Source organism: Pygoscelis adeliae, unplaced genomic scaffold, assembly GCF_000699105.1.
Source record: "Pygoscelis adeliae isolate BGI_AS28 unplaced genomic scaffold, ASM69910v1 Scaffold86, whole genome shotgun sequence".
Classification (NCBI taxonomy): domain Eukaryota; kingdom Metazoa; phylum Chordata; class Aves; order Sphenisciformes; family Spheniscidae; genus Pygoscelis; species Pygoscelis adeliae.
In genome coordinates this window covers 577,457-587,521 of record NW_008824930.1, presented here as the reverse complement: position 1 = coordinate 587,521, position 10,065 = coordinate 577,457, and the positions used below count along the sequence as shown (strand labels likewise).

General features: G+C 38.1%; 1 protein-coding gene across 1 annotated transcript in view; it reads left to right on the top strand.

Annotated features, from left to right (window-relative positions):
- The window catches only part of CTNND2 (catenin (cadherin-associated protein), delta 2), a 573,271-nt gene that overhangs the window by 406,481 nt on the left and 156,725 nt on the right, over positions 1-10,065 (top strand). The window contains exon 9 of the mRNA XM_009325000.1: positions 2,555-2,768. Coding sequence (XP_009323275.1) covers positions 2,555-2,768 — 214 coding nt within the window. The remainder of the gene's footprint in view (positions 1-2,554; positions 2,769-10,065) is intronic.

Sequence of the window (10,065 nt, the reverse complement as noted above, 5' to 3'; positions counted from 1 at the left end):
CCTTAGAAAGGAGCAGAAAATAGCAAAACCTGCTGCCTGAGAGTGTCCACAAGAGAAGCTACAAAGGAGCCTGAGATGCCACTTGGCTGTGTCCGAGAGGGAGAGTGGGGAAAAGAGCACAGGCACAGCGTGCCCCTGAACGGAAGCAGAGCCCTTTGAGTCTTCAGATGAACTACAGTGCACGGAATGATTTTTGCTACAAAGTTAATACTTTTTCTCATTCATAATCTGTTTTTTACCAGTGAAGCAATTAAAATATTCAGTATATTGTGCTTTAAAAATATAAAACACAAAGATCAGCAGGCGTGTTTTCATTCTGCCATTCCTGATACAACTCATCATACCAGAACAACTCGTGTATTTTTCAACTGCGTTCTTTTTTCCATCAGATCTTGTTTCTTTTTGGAGGTTGAAGTGTGAAGCTCAGTGGTTGGTTCACCTTTTGTAGAACTGATGCACAAATTTTTGTTCCTAGTCTGTTTCAATAAATGTCATCTATTTTGTTATGTAGGTGGCTCTTCATGTAGTATGCTTGGTTTTGAGAATCTGGTTAGTAGAGGAAGTGAACATATTTTAATCTGAAGATTAAACGGTGATGGATTGTAAAAACAAGCAAACAAATAACCCTACCCCCCACCCCTCCCAGATAAACTCGGTAGTTTTTTCCTGGCTTGGAAAGGAGCAAATTATTTCATTGCAAGTCATCCTGTTCACATGGGTAAAGATTTGATCAGTGAGATATATTGCAGCACCTTTGATCTGTTTTTCTGGTTTCTAAACTGAAAGATGTCATGGTTTCTTTGAGCAGAAGCATGGGCTCTCAAAAAGATTAATGAACTTTTCCACCTGAAGTTGATGTATTGTACCAATGTCCATTCACATCTCTGCACTCTCCATGTAGTGCTGGCTGCTGTATATTGCTCAGAAAGTTAGACATGATATACTGATATAATGCCTATTTCAGGGAGAATATCTTAGTTTATCTTTAAACACTAACTATCACTTTGCATTTAGCCCAAAGGTGTGTTTTAAGTGTGTACACATTATAACATTTTAATTTAATACTGTTACATCTCAGTATATACACTTCTTAACTACAAAACTGCTCTATTACTGGGTCTTGCTGTTATTACAAAAATAGGAATATGCCAGATAAACCGGTAGAAGAAAGAGAGAACTTCTATTTTATCAATGAGTAATTTTGTATAGCTCGATTTTGGAACCTCAAAGGCTGAATCATTTTTCAGTCTTCATTTGCAGTGAAGCTTGTGTTAGATTCATGAAATGCCATACATTGGTTGTACTTAAATATTTTGAAGTTAGTAGACAGAGCATGAATTTCTAATAAATTTTAGTGTGCTTTGTTTAACCATTTCCTACTCCCAAGCCTCCCCCCTGCAAAGAGCCCCAAGAACGCATGTCTATGCAAGAACAACTTCACAAAGATTTTGAAACTTTTAATCATAAACTTTGATTCTAAAATGAATGTCTCACCTTTCCCTGCAGTTTTGAAACACTCTATAGCTGTCTCTCTTTTAATGTTTTAGGGAAAATATTACTAGAGGTGGTAAAATGGCCAGCTGAAGTGCCTGGCTTGCTTCGAGCCTTAGCCAACAGCACACATGGAGAAACTTTTTGACAGAGATATCTATATAACTTACTTGAAGCTAAAGCATTGTACTCCTTGGATGTTAGTTATGAATCAGTCTAGTTTCTTAAAATTAGATCCAAGACTAGTTACTGTTTGAGGACCAAATAGTGCCAGAGAACAGTAACGTTGGATTTGTGGCAAACAGATTTTATAATAAATATTTCATGGTGTTCTTGACCTTCTTGATCATTTGCCTCAAACATTTTTGTGCTTTTTCTAGAATGATATTTTATATAAGATATTCCATTAGAAATTTATTTTGTAGGCCACCTTAGGAATGAATAAGACTTCTGTTCCTGCATCACTTAAGGGTCACCCTCAAGCATAATAGAACAAGCATTCCATGTTTTATCCATCATCCTTGTCTTTATGTTTGTGCAGACTTCCTCCTTTTCCTTTCATCTTCACTTTTCCCAATTTTGTTGATGCAACATCCTTACAGAGACTACAGTGGCTGCTCACATTCCAAGTAATTAAATGTAAAAGGAGGGACCCCTAAAAACTTTATTGCATTAAGTGCTTTTTTTTGTTTGCCGTAGTCTTGTGGTTTTTCCTCTAACTTGTGATGTGTTACACTCGGAAGCAGATGATGTTTCTCCAGCACAGGAGAAACCCTTGCCAAGGCAAACCTTGCTGAAACTTGAGAAATCTTGCTGAGGCAACACTGTTGACTAACTTTCAGCTGTTTTTACAGAGGTTCAGGTTTGTCATTGTACAGTAATGTTGCCACTGAAAAAATAATACGAGGAATCAAAGCAGTGTAATGTAGCAGCTTTGCGGGGCTACCAGCATACCTTTGCTGGAGCATAGCCTGCATAAACCACAGCTTAATTACATTGGGTAGCATATACAATGCTGGTGTTCATTCCCTAATTTTGTGATTATCACTTTGGCCTGTTTCAGATAAGAAGACAAGGCGGAATACAATTACTGGTGGACCTATTGGACCATCGGATGACAGAAGTCCACCGTAGTGCCTGTGGAGCTTTGAGAAACTTGGTATATGGGAAGGCAAATGATGACAACAAAATTGCTCTGAAAAACTGTGGTGGTATCCCAGCATTAGTACGTTTACTCCGCAAGACTACAGATTTGGAAATCAGAGAACTGGTCACAGGTTTGAATCTTTCAATATATTTTTTCAAACTCTGTACAGGTCCTGCAAGCACAGTTCTGTGCTGCATGCCACTTGCTCCATCAGTATCTCTATTTTATTACCATCTTCTTTGCCATAACAAAAAACTTTCAAGCCCTTTGGATATATGTAATGTATGAATAGCTTTATTCAATATTATACAGACAGTTTACAGATGAAGGCATGGTTTATGCTTACGGTTGCTGGTCACTGATGCTCTTGTGGGAGATGTGCTCCATACACAGATACGTTGTGGTGGGAATCCTGCCATCAGCTGTGCTCTGCTCTCCCTCCTGTCTGGTGCAGGGCTGCACATGCAGAAGTTGGATTTTGCTGAATATTCTTAGAAGCTGTTATTCATTTCTTTTATAGCCTATATAGTGAGAAGAAGGATTTGTTTGGGGTTTTTTTTTACCTTTCTTGTGGTTGTGATAGGAAAATGGAAGAGCATGTTGGAGAGATGGACAGCGTCATCTTCTGAAGCCTTTTTTCTGAAATTTGATAGCATGTTATGTGAGGTATGTTAGACACAGGGCATGCAGGTAGTGGTAGAGTCTACTTCTTTTCTTGATATAATAGAACCTGATCTTTTTAAGATTGTTTGGACTTTTTCCCTTGTGAAATTCAAGGTGGGTTGTTTGGGGTTTTTTTCTCCAGAAGTACAGAAATGCTGTCAAACAGCACCAGTCTGAAATGTTTGGAGATTTTTTTTCCCCTTGCCCCTAAGCTATCCTATTTAAAATGCAAAAGAGAAGCTATGTGGTTTGGTTTTTTTTTTCACTTTGTGATTTCATTCTATTTGATTGCTAACATCAATGTGGTGATTAATTTCATGCTACAAATAAAAAATCTTAAGTTCTTTTCATTATTCTATTTTACAATGCCTATATTTCCATTATGATTTTCCTACTAAAATATGTAAGAAAAGTTCTTATTTCTGTCAGAACCATCAGAGTACACACTGTCATCTGTGCTTCTGCAGAAACTACTTACCCTTGTGGGTCAGGCCTCATTTAGGATACAATTGATAAGATTGTCGTCCTTTGCTTGACTCCAGGCTCCTTCCTTGAGGGTGTCTGAATAAACTGTATGGTGTTTATTAAATGTAGATTTTTATATTTAATTTTGTTTCTTAGTTACAACACGTATCACCTTGTACTAGTTAGGCAGGATTAATGGGGCGGAGATACTGGGCTACACGAGCTCAGATGGTGCCTCCTGCAGAGTGACAGAATTACTGACAGATCTAATAAAGTGTAACCACCGCTTTGGATTCAACATACTTGTTTGCCTCTTGGTTATGCTGTCTGTGTCCTGGCTCCAGGGAACATTCTGCCTATTTATTCTGAGTAGTAAGTGGCAAACTGCTAATGAACATCAGCAGTACACCTCAGCAGTTTGTAGTGGCACTTCCCATGCTGTCTGTAGACAGAACACATAATGTCATTAGGTCATTTAAAGAAAAGATGCTAGGCTACAGTTTACATTCCTTCCATTGCACAGTATGTTGTTAAATTTTCCTGAATTCCCACAGAAAGAAAGGATGTGTGTGCTGACATGCCCTCAAACTGTTACTACCAAGAAGAGTAGGTACTGACTGTCAATGGTAGGCGGTAACCAGCTTTTGTACGGGTAGGTGCAACTCCCAGGGATGGTGAGCATCAGCAGTGCTGGACATCTATGAAAGGGGAGCAGAGCAAGATGGTGACCCTGAGGAATGGAATCAAAGTCAGTGGTATTTCAAGATTTTATTCCTGGGCCTGTTTTTGTATTGGTTTTTTTTTTTATTTTTAATAGCCAGTACCTCCCAGAAGGCCACTGCTTGCCCTGGCTGGGTTTTGTGCCTTGCAGAATGCACATCACTTGAAAATGCAAACCTGGTAGTGGTATTGTTCTGCAAAGCTCCTTTCCAAAACAACGCTCATAGCTGCATCTCTCGTCTTGCATCCCTTAGGAAACAGGCTGGAATCGTGCATCTGAATCAGTTCTCATTTGCTTTTTTGTGAAGTGTTTTAGTGTGACGGCTGCCCCAGTTAAATTCCTTACGTCTGTCCTTTCTGGGGAAGGAAAGATAGCAGCAGCTGCCTCGGTAATGAAAAAATTTGACTTGGTGGCGGGCACAAGGGGAAATAAAAGAAGTTCCTCATGCTTCCCATCAGCCTTCCTGAGTTGAGGTGGCAGGAAGATAATTATTTCAGTAGTGCCACCGTAGCCTGAAGGAAGTACGGAGAAAATAATAGCAAATGTGTGTTTTAGGAGTAAACATAATGCTTTGAGCCTTTCCATCTTATGTCCATTGTGCTTCCTGTCTGCCTAAAAGCTGTTATTGTTTGTTACTTTTAGAGAGGGCACAAAGTTCCTGCTTTAGGAATTCATACGGGCTTTGTCATGACCGCCCCTAAATACTCCTCCAGCATTTGTCCTCAGAGTGCTTCTCTTAGGTGGGGAAGTGTCATTATCTTGGTAGTACAGATGGGGAGCTGAGCCTATCAAGTCTAAATGACCTGTCCAGAAATCTAGCAAGACGAAGGTGTGAATCACTCTGAGTAGGCACTTAGCTGCGAGGGAAGAAATATGGGCAGGAGAGGTTTTTAGCAGCTCAATTTGTCTGAACAGTAGTGAAGCATTCATCGCCTGCCCCAAGTACCGTGAAGCATATGCCCACCAGAGCGAAAGTTATGATATTAGTTCTTTCCTCAAACATGCACATTTTCTTCCTTCTTGTTGCTTCTCTCTAAGGAGATTATAATTTCAATTTCCAGCTATCTCCAGACTGATTTTGGAAGGGTATTTAAACCTGCAGACCAGCTTTCTATCCCAGCAGCTCCTTGCTTGTCAGGATTGCCTTCGGTGCTGTTTGTGGCTTTTCTTCTTTTCTAGGATTTCTTTCTGCCGTAATCTCTCCAAAACAGAGTTTTTCACTTCTTCCTTTATCTCATCTTTCTCCTCCTTGGTAGCAGAGGACTCAGGCTAATATCGGAAAACCTTACCATGCTGTAATTTTTGGATTGGGCAAACTGAACCTTACTGCAAAGTGATACAGCTTCAAGGCTTTCTTACATGGAGCAAATGGTTTCGGTGCAGCCTCCCATGTAGAAGCCATGAGGGAAGTTTGCTGCCTGGCTGTTACGAAATTAAATGGTGTTAATGCCCAGGAAATACTTCCTGAAATATTGAAAGACTGTTTTTTACAAGAGGAACCTGGATAAACTGAGGTATACCAATGAATATATACATTTACACAGAAGTTAAATACTCTGATAGAAATAGAGATTTCAGCACGGCCTACAGCCTCTCGTAATTTCCAGAGTCAAGGAGAACCTGAATTACAATATCATGTTTCACATAGGTCTGTAAATGAAAAGAAGTCAGTATAAGCTGGATGCACCGTACTTAATTTAGCCATCTTTTCACCCCAGCGCTGTGCCAGTAGTTTCCACAGTAGCTCCTGTTAATGGGAAAAAATAAAAGCCTTCTATTTTCAAATAATTAAATGTTAACACTTTCCTAATAAGTATAAATAGATAAGAACACAGTACAAAATTCGCACAGATCCTGCAGATGGTAGAAAAAAATGTTTTCACTTGCTAATAATGACAATGAGTAGCTGATTTGTGACTCCCTTGTCTTTCCCAAGTTAAAGTTAATTATGAACCCTTCCACAAAATTCAATTTTAGCATTCTTTCTATTTGTTTTACTGCCATGAAAAAAAGTGACATGAAAAATGTGAAGTGTTAGCAGGGGTAACACAGGAATCCTGTTGATGCCTTGTGGAGAAGGTGAGGTCAAGCAGCTGTTGCTAGATTCAACCTACGCTGGCTCCTTGTTCCATCAGCTCCATCTGATAACTTGGGTACCTGCCTCAGACAAAATGATTTAACCTGCTATTCTCATTTTGACAAACAAAATCCATCACAACTAGAAACACAGTTTCTGCCTATGAACAATAAGCTAGCTGAATTAGAAACAACGTTTAGAGAGGCCCCTTATATGACTGTATCACTCATTTTCAAACTGTATATACCATATTTGATTGAAAGATGAAAGTGGATGATCCACTTTTAGAAAGCACATGATGATAAAGAAATATAGCTCTAAATAATGGTAGGGGAAATTGTTTTTTCCTGTGCTGGCAGCCAGCCTGCTGCTTATTTTGGCTGACATTAAGGTGTCAGAGATCTAACTATTGTCTACTGAAAATATATAAATTATAAAAATTATCACATTAACTAAAAAAATAATTAAGCATAAACTAACACTATACATAGATACTATGTTTCGATAGATAGACATAGACTCTGTATATTTCATTCACATTTTTATTCACTGAATCAAAAAGCATATATATTTCATTCCTGCAAAAAAATGTAAGACGTTTGTACATAATGTTACTTTCAGAGAAGCACTAGTTGTCCAAGTGTATTTGGCCCGTGGTTGGGTTGGACAGGAAAAATTTTTCATTTACTTCCCAGATTTTGGATTCCAATATTCATTAGTGTTGTCTTTAATTTCAGCTGTGGCCAGTTTGTGTTTTGGCTTGGTTCGTCCTCTGTTGTCACCCCATGTTATGCAACTTTATTATGTAGTTGTTTTACATTTCTGTTCCATTTTTAGTAGATGCCATGTGTTTATAATGAGGTATTTATAACCTTATTGATAGTCTGTCAGTGTTACTGAAAGCAATTATTTGTCGTCCTCCTTATATCTATCTGGTTTGAGGTAACCGCTGCAGTTTAAACCTCCTTTTGATTGCATACTGCTTATTAGTATGTGCATTAATTGTTGGCAGGTTGGTCAAGACACTCCAGAAGGTCCTTTTGAGCCTTGCATGTGTCTTTGCTAATGAGTGTAATTGCAAGTTAGTGACCCTGCAGTGATGTGTAAAGCAGGTTTAAGGGAGTATTCTATTTAAATGGACCTTTTGGCTTACTTCAGTGGAAGATTTATTATGGTTTTATTTTTTTTAGGTAATTCTGGGCAGTTCTTTAAAATTTTTAACTTTCTAGTACAATGGCAATTCTTCTGTCAGGGGTTCCCAAAATCAAAATCACACGCTTGTAGTTGTTTCCTATTTGTGATGTTATTTCCTAATTGGACTTGGTAAAGTATTACACTTGTGATTTTTGTATAGTAAATCATATTTAACAATATTACGGCAAAGGGCTGACTATTTAGTACTTAGGATCTTGAAGCAGTTTATCAATTTAACAATTTTCTGCAAAAGTGCCCTTGACATTAGCTTAGTTACTGGAGTGTGTAAACACAGATGTGAAATTTTATTGTGATATAAACTTTTCATTTAGAGGTGGCAACTATTTGTAGCCCTATTGCTCTTTGGAACTTTGATTTGAAAATGAGTAAAGGCTGTTTTATCCCACTCTGAGGTGACTTTCCCACAGACTTAAGTGAAGAAGAATCAAACTCTTCCATGAGTTTCATTCTTACAGTATTTTACCTTGAAGTAATTCTTAAAATCTCTATTATATCCCCTTTTTTTGTAGGTTCATATTAGATGTCGTTCCAGTGTTGATCATATTAAATATCTCATGTCTTAAATTATATTCAAGTTTTGTAATGGAGCAATGCAAGTATAAGGAAGCCTGGCCAGTGAAAGGCCTAATTAATCGGCAGCTTTTGATATTTAGTATAAAAAGATAGGTAGGAAGATAAATGTGTGAAATGGGTTGCTTTTTGAACCAAAGAGAGGATTTCAGCATTAAATTAACTGAAAATCAGATTATAAAGATATAATGTTTTAGGTTCAGATACGCATCCCAGATATCACAAGCTTTTCAAACGAACAATGTGAAGAGCCATCTGTGTGCTTAAATTGTTGTGGTGGCGTAAGCATGGTTATACTGCTGCTACAAGGTTGATGTAAATTTGGAGACATGGGATAAATGCAGAAAGTATACAAATGCCTCTTAAGGTGCAGCTCTGTGAATTAGCTTTTCCTCCGCCTCCGACATCCAATCACTATGTCCTGTCAAGTCAAGGAAATTAGAAAGGTTAAGTCTGGAGGTAGATAACTGCTAGCACAAAACACAGCTTTCAGAAGCGCTTGTTCTGATTTTGGTAAGAAAAGAAGTTCATTCATTTCTTGCTCAGTTTCTCCTCTACAGATAAGCAAATTCCCTGTAATAACTTCAAACAAGTGCTTCGAGGACCTTAGCAAACACAGAGGCAGGTGACTTACAGACTTTAAGCTTAATTATTTTTTAAATAATAGATTTAGGATAAGATTCACAATTTTCAAATCTACTTGCTTAGGCACTAAAATTTGCTTTTGTGCTTTAAATGCTTTTCATTCAAAAGGGAGATTTGAAGGCCACTAGCTCTAATAAATCTTTCCTACTCTTTCTTTAAATGGGTGTAATTGTAAGTACAATATCCTACCACAATCAATTTTAACAGTTGATTAAATCTTTTGTACTGATTTACTTCTAATTAGGTGTTTTAAATAACAGTTGTTTTCAGCATGAATAAAATTATTTGTGTGCTGAAAATTCGTATACGTTTACTCTGGATTGAAGCCGATGGCTGAATGAGGAATTGCGTTTTATAGTTTCTTCAGTATTTCCTTCTTCAGGTACAAAAGCCTTTTCAGTTCCCAAAGGTTACATAATAGTTTGACTCCTTCCCATTGCTTGAGATACTTTTAATCAAGGTATTCTTCAGCCTCTGCCCTGAGTTTTGTGAGCCAGTGAGAATTTCATATAAAATGCCAAACTCCCTCAAATCTCCTGCAAGTCTCAGATTGCAGTATAAACATACATTTCATCTCACAGCTCAGATTTTGCATAGAATAGTTTATGGTTCCTTGCTGTTACATTTAAAATCTTGTTATGGGGAAAAGGGGAACCAAGGGTTTGTTGTATGCAGAAAACCTTCTTGTTACTGCTGCCTTGATAAAATTCTGCTTATGCCACACGAAATGCAAAGCTAAGCAAAAGCAAAACAAATGAAGCCACCTGGTCTGCTGAAGTGGTTGTTACGAGTTGACCCATCTAAAGGTCCAAGTGCCGGTCGTGGTTTAACCTCACTTGGCAACTAAGCACCACGCAGCCGCTCGCTCACTCCCCCCCACCCGGTGGGATGGGGGAGAGAATTGGAAAAGCACAAGTGAGAAAAACTCATGGGTTGAGATAAAAACAGATTAATAATTGAAATAAAATGATGATGATAATAATAATATGATAATAATAATAATAATACACAAAGCACGTGATGCACAGTACAATTGCTCACCACCCGCCGACCGATGCCCAGCCAGTCCCC